Genomic DNA, 20,091 nt, shown 5'->3' with positions numbered 1-20,091 from the left:
AGTAACTGACACAGAGTCTGAAACGTACTTGAAAGCTGCAAGCACTACGCAGAGCAGAACCTAAACTGATTCTAATCTACTCATAAACTAACATAAACTACTTTAAACCTCATAACATATATATAACCCAAGCACTTGCCAATCTGATACTCAGCTGCTTCCTCCTCCTTCCTCCTTTTTTCCTTCCTCTCAACTCTCAATAATTGGCTCTGCCCCCTCTTCAGGAAGTCCTACCTTCCACTTCCTGTCATTTTCTTCACCTGATTGGCTAAACAGTGTTTTATTGACAGTTATTACATCCACTCAAGACATTCCTCCACAGAGAACATTTCACATTCAAACCACAAAACTATGTCAAGAGGGAAGAATGATTTTTGACAGTTATAAAACAGAGTGATTGATCTCTCTGGTTATTATAAATTGTCTAACAAATGTATATATACTGGGGGAGAAAAGACATCAAAGTGTCTTAATGTTCCCTCTACAAAAACTTAGTTCTTTTTTTTTGTAAGGATGAGAGAGGCTCTTGTTTATCTCATGAACACCTTTATAAATATTTTGGATCATCTTACTCTTTCTCTGCTTTAAGGCAGCTTAACTGTAGGATACACCCACTTTCAGTTTTAATTTTCTTGACATTAGTAGATAAATATTTCTTATAAGCTGGCATATTCAGGGATAACCTGTGGACATAGATCTAGTTGGGGAGAGAACAAAGGATTAAGGGACGAAATGCACCTAATTTGCTTATGTGGAACTGATTGAAGACAGGCAAACGTTAATGGCCCGCCAGTTCAAATACCTAAGCTTGGGAGGAAGTGCAGGGAGAAAATGTTGCAAAGGGGCAGGGACTCTCCAATCCTTCAGTCCCAATCAGTTAGATTGGCAGATTGCCAGTCACATGATTTCTGAGAAGCCATTTCTTTAGCAGAGAAACAGAAACTTAACTGGATTTGTAATGTCTTAGCCTTTGTCTCTTTGGAGTTGAGTAGGCCCAGGCAAGATTTGGATAGAGAATGGCCCTACTCCTGCCTTGTTCTCTGAGAGCTATCCAAGTATGGGCAGTGCTCCACCATACCTCATCTGATTTCGGAATCCACGTAGTCTGGGTTAATTAATAATTAATAGTTTGAGTCTTCTTGCTCGTCTTCTTGTATTAAATAAAAACTTCTATAATGATTAGACTGCTTGATTTAACAAGAAGAATATCAGCTATTCCTATATATCACACATTTACCTAGGAGTGTGTAGATTATGCTGTCTACATATCCGAGAAGCCAGGAAATCAGCCAACAATTCTATTGCAGAATGAAATGAGCTCTCCTGGACTTATATATGATGTCATGTGAGCATGAAGGAAAATGACCAGCCTGTGTGGTTAAAAGTAGTCAAGGTGAGTGTTTAGGGATAGTTTTCTCAGGGAGAATTTTAGCTGAAACTAACTAGAAGAAGTTTTTCAGGTAGATTTATAAAGGAAGTCCATTTAAGAGCTAGGCACAGTGGTGCACACCTTTAATCCCAGCACTCGGGAGGCAGAGGCAGGAGGATCTCTGTGAGTTTGAGGCCAGCCTAATCTACAAAGATTTCTAGGACAGGCAGGGCTATTACACAGGAAAACTCTGTCTCAAAGAAAAGAAAAGAAAAGAAAAGAAAAGAAAAGAAAAGAAAAGAAAAAAAGAAAAAAGTTGAGCTTGGTCCAAGAAACTATGGGAATTTCAAGTAAACTGAAATAATATGCATGAGAATATATGGTAGGTGATTCTAGGGCAGGGAATGGAGATAGAATAGTTTAATTTCTGTGTGAAGAGTTGGATTTATCCTGAAGCTGCTTTAAAGGAGGAACTCGTATTTGGATTTGATTTATATTATATAAAGATTTGCTGGCCCATTCCTCCTGAGTAGAAGTTAATAGGATAGGAATTGAAGACACAGACACGATGAGAAATGAAGGAAGGCTTATATTCGAAGGAAAAGGAACAGATTCCTAGGGTCTGCCACTCTACTGGCCAAGGAAAGGAACATTTCCTCCCCAGAAGACACTCAAGATATCTGGGATGAAGACAAGTTCCTCTTCTGGGTTGTTCCATTCCCCCCCCCCACTATGCCTTATTTCTGGCTAATAACAGGTAATATTATGACGAAAGATTGCAAAGAAGGACCTCAGTGGCATCCTAGATTCATAGCAGCCTCTTTGTGAGCACACAGGAAGGCTGTGGCGTCCTCACTGGAGTGGACATGCCATCAGGCCAACAGGCTTTATCTCAGAAATCATAATCACCCTGTAGAACACACAGAAGGATATCGATAATTTCATTTAGTTTTCAAGGAGAAAAATCTCTGTGAAACCTACTTGTGCAATAAAGGAACAACAAAGAAAACCACACCTTCCAAAACAAAACAAAACAAACAAAAACAGCAACCACACCAAAAACATGAAGAGAAGAAATGTAGGGAGAAAGGCAGGTGACAATGATTCAGCCAGCCAGCCAGTTCATCAGAACCACTTCTTCCTTCCCTTCATTGTGGCTTTCCGTAGCAGGTCTTACGTCTTCTTTACTAGAAATGTTAGCATTTCTTGTGCCCAGATAATAAGCAGGAAGGTGAGGCACCTAGGATTCATTAGATCAGGGAGGCAGGGGTTATATGCTGGCTGTGTGTAGAAGCTCACTGTTTTGGGGTTTGAATGCCTTAGAAATCTGAAGTTCTGTTAAGGCATTTTCTTTTTGTAACGTCACTTCTTAAATCATATTGCATTTACATATAGCCTCAGGTGGGTGGGTAGGTGTGTGAGTGCAGGCATGGGCATATGCAGGCAGAGCTCAGAGGACAGTGTTTGACAGCTAGTGCTCTCCTTCCCTTAGGTGGGTCCTGGAGAAAGAAAACAAGTGTCTTCAGCCTTGCCCATCTCGTTGGCCCGCCACTAAGGAAGTTTTAGAAGAGACTGACATTTCCCTTTGGTTTGCGGGGGACATTTTAATTTTCCAACTTTGTTCCAAGGAATACAGTTAGTTCTTTACCTCATTTTCTTCAAAGCTAAGGGCTGAATCCCATTCTTCATTTGCATTTAATTTAATGGAAGGTAGCACTTGACTTATAAAAAGAAATCAGTTCTTGCGAAATAGTTCACCTGTGGGAAATAATAAGAGGGACAGGAATTAAGCTGAACATCCTGCAGTGATTCTTGTTTTAGTCCTTTAAGTATGAGAGATGTGTCAATAGGACATACTATCTACATAATATGTCACAGTCCTATACATCTCACCAACTTTGTACCCAACTTAAGCAGGAAGAAAAAGCCCAAGTTTACCATCCAGGATAACTGTTGACGCCATATTAGAGTTGACTTGGTGTAGGGGGATGCTATAGACTTGCAAATGATATCTCTGCCTTCACACGGCCTATACTGTTGTTCCCATTTATAAACTCTGCATATGTTATTTCACTCTCTCCTCCATCACATGATGTAGAATCAGTTATATCTACATCACAAAGATGCATAAGTGAAGTTTAGATAGGCCACATTTATGCTAATAGTAAGTTCTAAAACTGGATTTAAAGCTATATTTCTTTTCCTACTATGTTATATATTTTAACTTTGCATTTGATGATCCTCCAGGTAGACACAGCACAAAGATAGTATCTGGATTACTTTATTCTGGAGAGCTTTCATATAATATTATTTTAATTACTAGTTATGGTTTCTATTGCTGTGATGAAACGCCATGACCAAAGGAGATTTGGCGAGGAAAGAATTTATTTTTCTTATACTTCTTCCTCCCAGTTCATCATTAAAAGCAGTCAGCGTAGGATGTAGGAGCTGATGTAGAGGCCATGGAAGAGTGTTACTTACTGGCTTGCTCAACCTGCTTCTTTTGCTTGGTTTTTGTTTTTGTTTTTTCATAGCTCCCTGGACCAAGAGCCAAGGGGTGGCACCATCCAAAAAGGCCTGGGCCTTCCCACATCAATCACTAATTAAGAAAATGCCCAATTTGCTTCCCTACAATGAAATCTTACAGAGGCATTTTTTAGGGAGGTTCTCTCGACTCTCAGAGAACTGTAGCTTGTATCATGTTGATATAAAACTAGCCAGCATACTTATAAAGGTATTTTAAATTACTGTCATTTTGATCGGTCAGTCCTTTGAAATCCCCTCCTTGCCTTCTCTTCCTCTCTTATTCATTTTTACCTACTATCTGTTGCCCCAACACACTACTAAAGCTATGCTGAAGGGGAAAAAAGTAAAATCTGATAATGAGGCCTCACTTTGTATTTTTAAAGTCACATTGACTTGTGAGGTCATTGTTGTCCTTAATTTTTAAAAAAGGAGTGGAGTTATTGTTGGATATCTGTGATCCAGGCACCCCAGGAATAGGGTGATTGAGTAAGAGGGATTATGATAACATCTTTTGTCCTTTTATTACACCTAATTCCTCTAACTGAGGTAGTGTGAACTCCTGTCTCCTCAGTGTCATGGGATGCCACTTCTCTCTTACCATATAAGCATAGAATTTGGTTCAAGATCTTTTGTGACTGTGCTGTTCTGTGGCCTGTTCCATAGCAGAGATTCTTAACAGTTCTGCAGGCCAGTTGACAAGGGAAAGCATGCTGTAGCTTGCATTGAAGGATGCTGGGAGCATTATGTACCACTAAGTCAACACATGAGGCAAATTCATTTGTCTTGGATGTTACTAGTTAAACACAGACCAGAGATCAGAGGCTGCTAAGGAGGAAAGCTTTATCAGGGCATCTTAGTGTTAACCATTTCTTGTGCCCATGCCGGTGTTGCAATATCATATTCTCAGTGTATCGTGAAGGGGATGGAGTAGCTAAAAAGTATTGAGGTGTTACTGAAATTGCCGTTAATGTCTTGCTGCTTACCATCCTCATCACGTGATTTCCTCAGCTGCCAATTGAGAAGCCATGAACAACTGAACATCTTTGGTAAGAAAGATTGTGGTGCCTTGATGAGCATTGACACGGTCTTAGTCCTACCTTCAAGGTTGAAGCTGGTACTGGATTAGCAGTATTAGTCAACTTTAAGTTGGGACATTGAGACATACATCTCGTTAAGCTCTGCTTGGGCAGTGGGAGAGGGTAGTACACTCTGTTACCAGGATCCTGAGCCTGGTCATTTCAAAGGTCTGTGAATATAAAAGATACGCTGTTAGCTTCATTTTCTGAAACATGAAGAGTAGGTGATGAAATCAGGTGGTCTGTGCCCCAGAGGTGGATTTGGGAAAGGCTGGTTATCCAATGAGAGCATGGAACAGTTCCTGGAGAGGAAAACAACTCCAGATCAAGAAGGGTGAGTTTGTGGCAGCCTTCAGATGGTCATCTAATAAGATACTCAGGGAAACACACAACGTTATGGTTCCTAGGGAAGCAAAAAACAGAGCTAAGAATCAGATACCAAACTAACAATAGCATGTTCTGCAGTTCCATATCCATTGCCATGTTTTCTTTCTGATTTAGTCAAGAATCAGAACCTTATATCAAAAGATGTACAGTGGAAAACATTGTTGAAACCCCCCTCTGCCATCTTGACCCATATGGCATATCTCTTTAATTTATTTACTTTTATTTCCTATATTTATTATTTATATGCCATAAATATTGAATGGAACATGTATGGCCATTGAGTTCATGGCCATAAAATATACTTTTAAATAGTTATTATAATAATATTATTTAGAATTTTTCTATATTTAACTCAATCTTTTTATTTAACATAATTATTACTCACTGTACCTGGGCATGGTGACACAAGAGAAGCCTATCTCAATGTAAGGTGAACCTGAATATACTTAAATTTTAAGTTAGAAGAAGAAAAAGGGGCCTACCATATGCTACTCTTTTTTAATACCAAGCTATAAGCCAACATTTCCTTATATGAGCTAAAATTAGTAAGTTCTAGAACAAGATTATCTGTCGGGAAAAATTAAACAGTAAGTAAATAAATACTTCCTTCTCCCCTTCCACCTTCACTTACTCCTTCCTTATCTCCCTCCTTCCTTCCTTCTTTCCCTCACTCTCTCCCAGCCCCCTCTTTCCTCCCCCTCTTCTCTTCCATCTCTTTCCTCCCTCTCTCTCCTTTCCTCCTTTCTTTCTTCCATCCTTCTCTCCAAGTTTCCTTCCCTCCTTTTGAACCTTCATTCTTTCTTTCACTCCTCAGTAATGACTCATGAGTCCTCACTTGATACAGCGGTCCTCAACCCATGGGTTGCAACCCTTTAGCAAACCTTTGTTTCCAAGAAGATTTGCACCATGATTCCTAACTAGCAAGATTATAGCTGTGAATCAGAAACAAAAATAACTTTTTGGCTGGGGGTCACCACAACATGAGGAACTGTATTGAAGGGTTGCAGCACTGGGAGGGTTGAGAACCACTCTTCTATTCCAAATTCTGTATTAGAAGTAAAATATATAATGGTGAACAAAACAGGGCTTTAGCCTTTGAGGGACTAAACATTCAAGTAATACATGACAAATACAATGAATAATTGAACAAGACAGACAGCTGAGAAACAAATCTACAATTTTATACCAATTGAATTTTAATAGAAGTAGCATGAACATATATAATAGTGACATATCTTTTCAATAATGTTGATGCAATATTATATATATAAGAATAAATCATATTGCACCATATGTGAAAACCAACCCAAAGTTATATAAAAACTTACTAAGCATACTACCACAAACTATAGAACCACTAGAAGAAAACACAGGAACTTCTCTATAACATTTGTCTGGGCAAGGGTTCTTGCGTAATACTCAAAGTACAGAGAACAAAAGAAAAATATTTTAAAAAATGAGATTGCACCAAACTATCAAAATTTACATAACAATGGAACAATTAATGGAGCATAGACACAACCTATGAATTTTGATGAAACATTTGCAAACCAAATATTTGTTGATAGATACGTTGCTCAAAAATTTGTTGATAGATACAAATAGCTGACAAACAAATGATTCAATAAAATTGGACAAAACACTTAAATACCAATATGTGTCAGGAATATAAAAACCTGTTCACCTCAAATCACTAAGGAAACAGAAATTAAACCATAATAATTATTAACTCATATCTGTTAGAATGACTATGATGGAAAAAATGATAAATTGACAGGAGAATGGAGAAGAGAGAATCCTTATATGTTGTTGGGAATGTAAATTAATACAGTAATTACAGAAAACAGTATGGAAGTTATTCAGAAAACCAAAAATAGAATTAACATATGATCTAACAATTCCACTTCTGGGAGCATACCCAAAGGGATTAAAATCAGTACGTCAAAGAGATGTCTCTTTTACAATGTTCACTGCAACATTGTGTATAATATCTAAGAAATAGAAATGAGCCATGAGTGGACATCAGATAAATGGATAAAGAAAAGTGCCCTGTATGTGCATATTCAGCCTTTAAAAAGTGAAATACTAGGCTAGCGACATAACTCGGTTTATAAAGTGTCTCCTATATAAGCACAGAGCCTGAGTTCAAACCCTAGAGCCCATGCTAACAAGGTTGGGGGAGGTGGCCAGAATACTGGGCAGGGAGTAAGTATGACTAAAATACATTGTATGGAAATCCCAAAGAATTAATAACAATGCTACAAAACAAAAACCAACAAGCACACAAAACATCGGGGCATGGTAGTGAGCACCTGCTGTCATGTCACTGGGGAAGTGGAAACAAGCAGATCTTTGGGGCTCTCTGGTCAGCCAGCTTACTCTTATAGTGGCAAAGTAGATAACACCAAAGAACAATACCTGAGTCTGATCCCAGACCTCTAAAGGCTCATGCACACATGTGCACATGTACCCTCTCATGTGCATGCACCCATGTGTACACACACATGCACACGCAGAGGAAAAAAAATGGGGTACTGTATACATGACTTTAGTGATTACCACAATTAGGCTACATAAAGTTGGGGAGGCATGGAAAGACAGATACGTAATCTCACTTGTAAATTTAAGTAGTTGCAATAATAGCCACAGAGGCTGAGAGAGGAGGTGGATGCAGAGGATGGAGATACTGATCCAAGGATTCCATCTAGGCAAGAGGACTAAACCTGAGTGGTCTACTGCACAGACTGGTGGTGATAGTAAGTTACAATGCAACTTTAAAAGGTGCAAATGGAACGGATTTTAAATCTTTTTCTAACCATGCAAGAAGTGATCAGCATGGGAGGTGATAGATTAGTTATCCTAAGTGAATTGATTATCCTCGGTTGTAGATATATGATGATGCAACACATTGTGAATTGTAAATATGCAAGGGGTATCTGTCCATGAGCAGAGAGAGGGAGAGAGATCAGCCAACAATTTAGTTATAGGTGAGGTAAGACAAACAGGAAGACCTGAGAAACAGTGTCATGTTGGTGAGGGTTTCCTCACAGGGTGGTTAGAACATGCTCCCTTTGACCTGAAACTCGAATGAAGGGTGAGCCAGTGTCTTGAAATATGCATAAAGGGTTGCTTACACTGTAGTTACAGCAGGGACCAAAGAACTTGACCAAAATGGGCTGCACATCTGGAGCAGTGGACCTGGAATGTGAGCAAGGTGTCAGAAACACCTGGAGAGCCTGTTTCAACTCAGATTCCCCAGGCAGGAGGGCTATATGGGGCCTGGAAATATGCTCGGCTCACAAGCTTTGGGAGGATGTTCATGTCATGGGCATGGTGACAACAGTCTGGGCATCACCACATTGGAGGGGAGGGAAGCATGCTGGTGCACAGTGATCTGGGAAATAGCTGGTAGGAAATGTTGCAGGGATGGGAGGCAGAAGCCTCGTCATCAGGACCTTGAAAAGAGCTCTGTGTTTGGTTTCAAACTGATGTACAGTTCATGGAACATTCAGCCAGATAGTGATAATACAGCCAGTCATTGAATGCTGCCTGCATGGTGTTTACGCATATGATATGAGCAGCAGCCTAGAAGAATTTGGAAATGATCTGTGATTCCTTCTCTATTTGATCCTGACCAACCTTTAATGGATGTGAAAGACTTACCTCCGCTGTCTTTGCAGACTAAAGACCCTACTTTCTCATTCAGGCTTTAAAAGTGTGAGACAAAGGAAAATTATGCATCAAGAAGTTCATGTCAGCATGTCATATCTTGAAACACCTTCTTTCATTGCATGTAGTTCTAGTGCACAAAGTACCTATGCAAAGCATAATACATGATGTCTAAAAGGTGTGCAGCAACAGTCTCTTGATAACAAATAATTAAAAACAAAGACATGCAAAGTTAGATGACAAAGGTAGAAGATATAAGTATAATGCACAATAAAATGCTAAATCGAACATTATCACATGCAGGCATTAAGGCTGCAGATACTAAGTGCTGTGGCCACCAAGAAGGGCGAGAATCCTGCTTGTAGGTTTTGCAGAACGTTTGATCCAAGGTGGCATGCAGATTGGTCCTTAAAAATGACTAAAATGTGCCAGTTAGAGGGGAGGAGAATGGCTTTCCTCTTGATTTGGTAGCCATGCGAAGAATTACTGTGTTTATTCCAAGTTCGTGGCTTTGAAGGGAAAGCCTTCCGTGTGTGTTTCTGATTCTTGAGCACAGCTGAATTACTTATCCATTGTCTGCTGAGAGCTGTTTGGCTGGGGAGCCCTGTGGATTTCTCAGACACTTTTATCCCTTGAAAGAAGCTGTCCTGATTTGCCATTGTTAATAAAACTTGCAGGACACAATGCTCCGGTTTAAGACCCACTGAGAACATGAGCATGTCCCTCCTTTCATCTCCACAGGGGAGCAACTACTTGGGAAATGGGAGCTGCAGAACCCCAGCAGTGCTGCTGTTCCCCCAGTGTTAGTGACAGACTTGAACTTTCTTATGTCATATCCTAATAGCTGTGTCTCATGAGCAAGGCCTGTACTGCTTTTACTCTTAATGAATAAATACAACATATCTTGCCACCCAGAAGGTGAACCCTTTCTGGTCCTTGGTCTCTCTTGACCACACACCCTTAAAATCTTGCAGCTTACATTTAATATTCTGTGTCTGTGTGATGCTTAGCTTGGAAAAAGCAAAAGACCCAGTAATTACAATAAATACATTTTCTTCGCTCTGTCAAGGGCTTTTATGCATTAGTTCGTGACTAATACATTTGTTGAGCCACAGGGCCCATATCTTTTGCTGAGGATCTTGGGGAATATGGCATTATCCTGAATTTTATACTTTTTCTTGCTAGCTCGAATATTACTATTTATACTTACCCCAAGGCTAAAATATAAGTTAGGAATGAAAAGAGAATGCTTGAAGACTGGGTTCTGGCTAACCAAAAGAATGATTTTAATGGCAGTCTGTAGGGATGAGATTGCAAACTTGTGTAAAGAAATAAAGATTCCTAGAATGCCTTGGAAGCAGATATACTCACTTATAAATTATGTGCATGTAACATATTTACATATGATTAGGTAAAGGCATATGCAAACAGGAACAAGAATGAAAGACAATTAGCCCTGCACTTAATGCTTACTCCTTACATCAAAATAATTCTCTTGCATCTCCTGGTATAGAAACACCCCGGGGAAGGACACACTTGACCCTGTATATTAAATCTCTGAGTAACTGTGTGGTGTAGTGTGGTGGCTCTCAGACTGTGGGCTGCATTAGAATTTCTGAAGGTGGTGAAGATTTCTGTCTCCTCCGAGAAGTTTCCAGTTCATCAGGTTAAGAGGGGGTGCCCAGGAATGTGCAATTCTACCACTTCCCAGATGCCTCTGCTCTAAAGATGGCACTGTTGAATCTCTGGTGAGGTGAAGAGGTAGCCTCAAGGTTGGTCTCTTTGAAGTAGCCATCAGCATTCTTGAAGAAATGTGAGACCTTGGGTAACTGCTTTAGTGCTTTGACTCTGTGGAATGGACTTATTATAATTACCTATTTGAGCAGCTGGGGGACTTAATCACATCTTTTATATAAATTGCTTAACATCTATAGGATAGAACACATTTGAGTTGGCTTCCCTTTCCCTCCCCCTCCCCCTCCTTCTTTCTATTTACCAACATTCTAACATTATAAAATGCACCTAGGGACTTTGAGTTTTGGAATAAAACATTATAATTTATTTCACTAGTATTATGAGAATACTTTCTTCTACTTTAGCATTATTCAGCAACAAATCCCTGCTCCAAGTGAGGTGTCATTCTGGTTGAATAATAATAGAACATGAAGCTTTTATGCAAAGTCTACCTAAAGGAAAACATGTATTCAGCCCTCTCCCTTTTCTGTGTAATCATTGATAATTTGTGGCTAAGTATGTATTTCTGTCCTACTCTGTATATATTGAATTCTGTTGCATGTGATCGAGTTGATATTTTTGATGGTTGTGGTTTTGAACGTTTGGGGCATGATGGTGGTAGATGTAGGTGATGTCTTAGTCACTTAATTTTTTTTTAACGTTTTTCTATTTCTCTTTCCCACCCACACCCTCCATTTCTGTGCACTACCAGGACCCAGTACCACCTGTCAGGAGGATTCATGCGCCAACCAGGGGGTTTGCATGCAGCAGTGGGAAGGCTTCACTTGTGACTGTTCCATGACATCATATTCTGGAAACCAGTGCAATGACCGTGAGTGTACACTTTTCCTACTTGGGATATTTTCAAGTGGCTCAGAGAAATATTAAGGGGAAATGTAGGAAAAAATGTACATATAACCATCCTTTATGTAAAAGCACACACACACAGAGTTTATATAGTTCATGTTGAGAGAGTGCCTATGATTAGTAATTTATCCATCAATGCTACAGCAGGTACATTGATGGACTTAGTTCTGAGACAAGGCTGGTTTCATGGAAGTGACCCAGTGTTGCTACGGAAGATGTTTCAGTGTCATGCATATCTGTGACTTGTCGATCAACCTCTTTCTCCTGGCATTTTCCTAACCATGGCCATTTTCAAGTTAAGCAAAAAGAACCCACCTCAGATGGCCCCCTCTGATTATCTAATTTTTCTAAACACAGCCTTCATGGTAGACTTGAGCACCACCATGGATATATTCCATTGTGTCTACTTAATTTTGCTTGATTCCTTATTTATCAGCTTTTACTATGTGTGTAGGCATCTCTTGCGGTTTCCATTTCAGTTTTCTCAGAAGCCTAGTGATCCACTATGTTAAAAGAGAACAAATGGGAACCTGGCAATCTGGAGGAAGCCATTATGTGCTAGGATGTCTACAGAAGGGCTTGGCACCAATCACTTCTGCTAGGTACTTCAGCATTATTGAGAATCCAGTTTTCATATTTATGATTTGGAAATGTTATTCTACTCTGAAACAGGCACTTTTGGACCAATCCAGGGTATCTGGGGGAATTGTGCTAGCTGCTTTTTCTTTTCCCTCCAATTTGTCTGTGGAAGACTTATTAGGAGCCATTTGTTTCCTCTCACTGGCAGTTTAATGCCTCTTTATCCTTATAAGTTTATTCCCATTGCACATACATTCAATAGCAGGTAGGAAAAAATGGTCAGAAAGTGACTGCACAGAGAAGTGGCAATAAGGTAAGTTCCTCTAATGAACATCGGTGTGCACAACCTTCGGAAGGTACGTATGGATTTTTCTGCCATTGATTTGTTGTTCTTTGTCACATAGGTCAAGTGTTTTCTGGTAAAGATTAACCAAGACTCTTTCCAGGTTTCTATGATTCGCTTCTGCTTTTCCCCAGAGAAGATTATTTATCACTCTAACTTTGCCAGGTTGTTAGTATGTAATAAAGTACTTGCATCAGGATTGGTAAAGTGTCATCCCTTTTTGTGACACTAGTTTCAAAGCATGGATACTTGGAGACATGCACTTTAGATGTTATATTATCAACAGCTTTCTTGGATCTTTTGTTCATAGAAGACTTAAGAGAGAAAATCACTCACACGTTCTATTTGACTAGTCTTCTTGGAGAGTGTACAAGTGCTTCTGTTATTGTGTGGTGATATGTAAATGAGGCACATAGCATCTTTATTGGTGACTGAGATAAGTACAAAGAAGTCAGATGCATTCATTGGGTAAGACTATAAAATGTGGATTTAAGCATTCAACAAAATGCAAGCAAATATATTAAAATACAAGATTGACTAAAAGTGTTACAGTTAATACTTTTCCACCCAATGATTGACATTTGAATTATTTGTAGGACCATCTCTTCAGAGTCAGTTTTCTACCTTGAATCAGTCTCACTTCTATATCTCATAACCATTGTTTTCTATACTGAACTTGACACTTAGAGTTGTAATTTGCTATTTCAGCTCAAAAAAAAAACTTTTAAAATGAATCTTATTGTCTGTTATCCTGTGCCTTCTTTTGTTACGTTCATGAAACTTAGTCTGTATAAGGAATAGATTATCATCTTTTAGTGTCACTAGAAGAGTTCAACAAGTTCATGCATAGCGTAAACAAAGTCATGGCTTTTGGGGGAAAAGATATAAAGAAAACAAAAGGATGATATAAATTAATAAGAAAAGACTAGAAGAGAAGGATAAAGAATACAGAGAAGAACTGGAATTGGATCATATGTAGAAGAGCATAGAGTCTCAATAATTAATTGCATTGGTAATCTGTGTCCTTTAAGCAGCCTGTCCTTGACCAAAATAATACAAATGTGCAAAGCATTGCAAATGAAATACTATCAATAAAATTCTCTCCCTCCCTCCCTCCCTCTCCTCTCTCTCTCTCTCTCTCTCTCTCTCTCTCTCTCTCTCTCTCTCTCTCTCTCCATCCATCTGTCTATCTACCTAAAATAAGTTATATCTCTTTGAATGCTATTATGATGCCATGTGAATTGGCTGGAGACAAAATTCAATGGCAAAAGACATTTGGTAAAGGGGTAATTTGAATCTGATCTGTCATTTTCCATGAGCCTTGGTGAAGCAGATTGATCCTCAATTAGTGAAAAGGAAAACATGTCAATTTATTACTGCACATCCAAGAATAGCAACTTGATCAACAGGGAAATGGCTAGGTTTCATATTTTCTAAAATAAGTATTTAGCTGATACTATTTAAGTGACGTTTAAATCTCTAAATAAAAGTATATAGGACAGAGTCTTGGGTCATTTATTCTAATATTGGTTCTAACTCTAATGAACTCTGCATATTTATTAAGGGTGTTTTGGCTTTAGAATTCTGAAATGCTATTACATTGGTATTGCTTCCACAGATACAATGGACATTTAAAACTTTAATCCTTGGTTTGATAAAGCAAGCCTAGGTGGCTTTTGTTTTATCTTTTGTGTTTACATGGTGGGTTGATGAGTGTGGTGGCATGAAAATCATCTTAGAAAGACTTGATCATTGTTAAAGTGTGACACATTTTCACAGCTGATTACTGTGTATAAGAGTGACTCCCTTGTGTGGGATAGAAAAAGAAGTCGTATGATTAGAAACTCAAGTATAATTGATTTACTAACAGCTACACACAGCTGAAAATATGACCTTCCACAGATTTATGTAAAGATAAAAACCATGAGGAGTTCCTTCTCTGAAGTCAGCCTTGGGGACTGTTTTGATATGATCAGAAGCAATTTTGAGTTAATAAGGGGTTTATGGAAAGACATAGACATTTGCTAAGTGACATTCTCTGAAGATCATCTTTAGCTCCCCTGAAAATGTCATACCGGGAGGCTGACTGCTCAGTGCGTCACCACTATCTGAGGCCCAGCTGATAACACTTGAGTTTGGGGAATACAGTTAAAGAACAACACAAGAAATGAAACTTAGTAACATGCTTTCTTTAGTAGAATAGTTTTATTAAATGTTTTGGGAATTTAATACATGCATATAGTATGTTTAGACCATAACCGTGCCCAACTGTTTACTCTACCTTTTTCCAGGTAGTTCATCCCCAACCCCTCCTAACTTTGCTTTCTACTTAACTTACATTCAGTATGTCTAGTTTGTGCTGCCCATGTCATTACTTACAGGTTAAATGTGGGTCCACCCATTGGAGTATGGCTGACATTCCAGTGGCCCACATTTTCAGAAAACAGATCCTCTCTCCTCTAATAATCATCGGCTGTCAGTAGTTTCCCAGTAAGGGGTGGGCATGTATGAGTCTCTACCTCTCCATGCTAAAATACAGTGGTTCTTATACAAATGTTTTTTTATATCAAATATTTCATTTTCTTTGGAATTATTAGGCAGGACCAGGACCTTGGGAAATTCTACCATGCTGCCATCATTATACTGTCAGGAAAATCTAGAATCCTTTACCACATTGTATGACAATGGCGCTCCCATCGGAAGCTTTTTGTTGACTTTCTCTTCCACCTCCCACAAAATTCATCTTTTCTCCACACAACTATATAAATTTGTCATCTCTAAAAACTTCATGAAAATGTCTGCTTTAAATATCTCACATCCCTCCTTTGCTGGGTTCTTACCACTGACCATGTTTGTAACAACCGTTTGGAGTTGCAGCCAATCCTCAGATCTGGAGATGACATATAGGACAACCCAGGCATACAAGTCCTGAGCACACATAGATTGCCTCGGCTTAGGAATGAAGCACTTAATATTGGCTTTGTGGGATGAGAAGAAGGGAATTAACGTGAGGCCTCGGGTACCTTCAGCAGGCAACTCTCCAGTTCTATTCTGCTAACTGTACATTGCAGGCTACTCAGTGGAGAAATTGCTGGGTTCACACTGGCATGTGATAATAGATGTTCTTTGAGTTCAACAAATCGATAGTGAGCAGCTGTGGGTCGTGCAGATAGTGGAGTGTGAAGCACCTTTTCAGACAGTTTTCTGCAGGAGTGGCTGTTAAGCTGTGCTGCTGGCAATTGATTGGTCTTTTGCTTTTTATTTATTGTGTTGGACTATTTATTTTTTTTAATGTAGGTTGGTGTATTGATTAAAACTGTTAAAAAAGAAGCAGTTCCCTCTTAGGTTTCATTAAAAAAAAACCCTAGCAATATCTACATTATTTATTACACAAACAAGTGGGTAAATGTATGTATATTAATTTAGTCTCTAGGCTTGATATACATACACACACATCACACTTTTAAAGTACATTCATGTGTTTGAAGTGTTTTCATGCCTCTGTCTTCCCATTGTGTACATCCAGCCTATAAGCATTATTTGAATTTGCTTGTAAGACAATTTCTTGTTGTCCAGAATATTCTTCATCTTTTATTTACCAGCCAGATATTTCCTATTCACAGACACAGTCATGAATAAGACATGACAGTCTCAGGGGGAAGACACATATCAAAGTATTTCAATAGGAAAAAAAGTGACTAGTTTGTGGTCAGGAGTCAAAGTAGAGTAAAGACAATTGTGTGGGGTTAAAACCCCCATGAAGAAGTACAGTTGTTGTTAGGGATATTTCCACTGAAGAATGAGCCTGTAAAACGTGTAAGCGCCTAGTAGGCAGATGTAGTGCAGAAATGGAGAGCTGCAAAGGAAAAACTCTTCCATCCAGCAAGCGGGATAGGATGCCTCTCACTGTTTGCAGTGGACACTTTCTTCTTAGTCTCTTTTCTAAGCATTATATTGTTAAGGTCACACATCTTTAAACTCTATTCTTTGACTCATTTGATTGCCGTTGCATATTAGGTACTTAAAAAATATAAATGGGGTTATTGTATTTCTTAATCACTTGTATTAGAATCCACATTATATTTCTTGATGAAGGACTCCATTTTCCCCTTTCATCTATTACTGGGTCTTGGATTTGGAGGACCTGAATCTTGGCTAATGTCATCGAATCAAAGATGGGCATTGATCTTGGCAATTTATTTGTAATAAGCTAAAATGTGAAGGGGTCGATTTGTATATTTAACTTATTATAAAAGGCACACAATCATTAACTAATTTGGTTTAGGATTAAACTGACTTAAATGCCATTTCTGTCTCCTAACACTGTGAGATCCAACTGTGCAGTTAGCTTCTTGAATCATTGGTTTAAATAGAAAGATAAAAATAATTTGAGGCATGGTGGTGCTTTTATTATTATACTAAAAAATATTTGACATTGATTAAGTCGTTATCATATTCTTAAGACTATACTGGGACATTGATGAGGCTGTCCTAACATCCCACATCCCTAAGAAACAGGACATTATTTCTTGACTTTGACAGAGAGAAAACTGATGTCATAGGGAATAACTGGTCTGTTTAATATAAAAAATCATATTCTCATTAGCTTTGGTTTTATATAGTCATTATTAGAAATAAGAGAAGCTGAAAATGTGCATTAATTATTAGACTAAGTTTCTGAATTCCAGGTAAATATGTCCCTGTGTTGAACAAAATTATGTAAGAGAAAGGCTTGGTTCTTTGTTGCAGTGTTATAGTCTTCTGAAATTCTGAACTCCTTAAGCCTTTCTGCCTTAAACATTCAGGTGAGGCATTGGGAATAGAGTTTCATAAGTTAAAAGGGGATGACAGCAGCTCTCCACATCCCCAGATATTTATACTCATGTTCTTTAGATTAGACGATTTCCATGTTACCTTACTACACTCATGAATGTGCTGTATGTGTATGAATATGTTCATGGGAGAGGTGCATGTACACATGTTTGTACATCCACCTGAAAGCCAGAGGGTGACTGTCCTGTGTGTTCCTCTATTTTTCTCCACCTTTCAGTTTTTTCAGACCGGGCCTTACATTGAACCTGGGGCTCACTCTTTTAGCTAGACTGGCTGGCCAGTAATTTCAATGAATCCTGTTCCTGTTTCCCCAGAGCTAGGATTTCAGGGATGTGCCACCATGTCTGGATTTTTACGTGGGTACTGGGGATCTGAACCCAGGTCCTCATGTTTTCACAGCAAGCACTTTACCAGCCGAGCCATCACCTCAGCCCCACCATACATAAATCATTTAGTGGATGAGATGCTGATGTGCACTGGGAAGGTCTGCCATATTTATATCCTGACTCTCACTATCTGCTACCTTGGAAAAATTAATTTCTGTGTGGCTCCAAAAAGTGGGTGTTTGCAGGCCACACCTTGTAAGACTGTTATAAATTGAGTCATCGCTGAAGTATGAAACATAGCACATGTAATAACACAGAACTATTAGCTAGTCTCCAACATCGCTTTCAAACAGTTCAAAGCACAACTCATGTGAACATTACTGTCATAAAGTTCATGCAAAAAAATAGAATGAATGTTTATCAAATCTGTTTAGCTTCTGAACAACGAAAACAACAAGATGGAAGTGTAAATAACAAAATGGCAAGTGAATATTTGAAGAACAACATACTTACAGGCATTCAAAGCCATAAGAATATAAGCTTAAGATGCATAATAATGATGTAAGTCCAGAGGCTTTCCAAAAATCTCATACCTTTGCTATTATATTTATCACTGGACATATGTATATCTACTAAAGGGAAATCAGTGGGAAATCTCACAAAATCTGATCCCCCCAAAGTAAAGAGGAAACATTGGTGTTAGATGCTACTATATCTTCCCATGGATGTAAAGACTGATTGTGTGGGTCTGTTAAGCAATGTCCCAAATGACACTTAAAGGTATATAGGTATCCCTCTTGCCTTTTTCATAATTGTGTGCAATTTATGACCAAGACTGCTGTGTACTATGTAATCAGGCTCAAATCCTTTCTTATTTGAATGCCTCTTTTACTCAAACACTTTCCACTTTGAACCACTTCACCATGTGCCAGTCATTGTGCTTAGTTCATTGTCTATTCCTTCACCCAAACCTTGCAACAGCCCTAGAAAATAGATACTGCTGAGATCCAGCTAGTCAAAAGAAAGAGCAAGATGCAAGAAGTCAAGTGATTTGCTCAAAGTGAAGACTCTGTTAGGTGGAAGGTCAAAGATTCCAAGTTGTAACCTTTAAGTATGGGGTCTTACCTAACAATGTCTCCTGGACTTGTCAGAGGGAGCCTTCTTATAAAGGCATTTTGGAATGCATAGAGTTTTAGACTCCCAGTGGCTACATTAGTTAACTACCTTGGTTAGTATCAATTACATTATATTTCTAGTGGTACATTGCTATTTGGGGAAGGGATATGTATATTTTGTCTACTGATATATGTATATTTTTATATACTTACTTTATTGGTTTTAAATCAGGACATCATCAGGACTGATCTTATCAGGTAACAAGACAAGAATTTTCCAATGATTACCATTCTGCACATTCTGCTGTAGCCAGGCACAAGCTAACAAGAGAGAAGTTGGAAAGTCTTAGGGGAAGCACACGGAGCCATAAGGATAAGACCTGGGATGGAAGGCAGATCCAAGACAGGCATGCTTGAGTAGACAGCTGCCAAGACAATGCCCACAGTCATATCCTTGCATGTGTTACTTATTCTTTTTCCCATAGACCTTAAGGTCTTATTGTTAAGAGAGCTCAGAGAATGCCAGGTCAGTCTATGGTTCTTTTAGGTTGAGAACAGAAGAATAGACACTTTCAAGGAACAGTTCCATGGATAAGGGTTTTTAATTTTACTTTGTTGTCCATGCCAATCATTTTTGCTTATAGTTTACCTGGTAACGGGGGACTTGGAGTGTCCTCCATATAAAACGACAGCTGATCCTAACACACATGCAACATTAGATTCAGCAGGAATCAGGGCTGCCTACACTTCCTGCATCATATCGCCCTCTGTGAATAGGAGTGGAGACTCAGGCAAAGCATTCTTTATATGGTGTGTAAGCAATACTTGCATCCATGACTTGAGGAGAAATATTCTTCATGATTCAGGCTCTTACAGTTTGTCAAGGGTTGTTGGGAGTTGCTTGTATTTGTGGCCTCAGTAATTTTATTTCTGTCATCTACAACATGATATATTTATTGCTTATATTTAATTATAGTCCCTTCATTTCTGGTATACTTGGCTAAGTTACTTATTGACAGTGATGGCAATAAGCTGCTGAAGAGCCTGTTGGCTCACAAAAGATAACTTTTATATTGCCTTGGTGGTCTCATACAAGTATAATTTTAATTTATTTTAAAAAATAGAGACTCTTATTCCTATGTTTGTTTTCACATCTACATGTTAAAAAAATGTAAACTACTTTGACTTGTCCTGTAAAATAGAGCTAACAAATATAATTTCATTCCATTCTTTCCTTTTTTCCCCCTGTTTTCTTTTATAAAGATAG

The 20,091-nt window shown here is 38.6% G+C and overlaps 1 protein-coding gene across 28 annotated transcripts in view; it reads left to right on the top strand.

Annotated features, from left to right (window-relative positions):
* The window catches only part of NRXN3 (neurexin 3), a 1,580,128-nt gene that overhangs the window by 777,277 nt on the left and 782,760 nt on the right, over positions 1 to 20,091 (top strand). For all 28 annotated transcript variants that reach the window (XM_084791335.1, XM_084791331.1, XM_084791320.1 and 25 more), the window contains one exon: positions 11,474 to 11,593. In XM_084791335.1, the coding sequence (XP_084647461.1) occupies positions 11,474 to 11,593 (120 nt within the window). The remainder of the gene's footprint in view (positions 1 to 11,473; positions 11,594 to 20,091) is intronic.

Source organism: Acomys minous, assembly GCF_964271855.1.
Source record: "Acomys minous genome assembly, chromosome: 8".
NCBI lineage: Eukaryota > Metazoa > Chordata > Mammalia > Rodentia > Muridae > Acomys > Acomys minous.
Note: the sequence above shows the minus strand (reverse complement) of the source record. Positions and strands in the feature narration are given on the sequence as shown.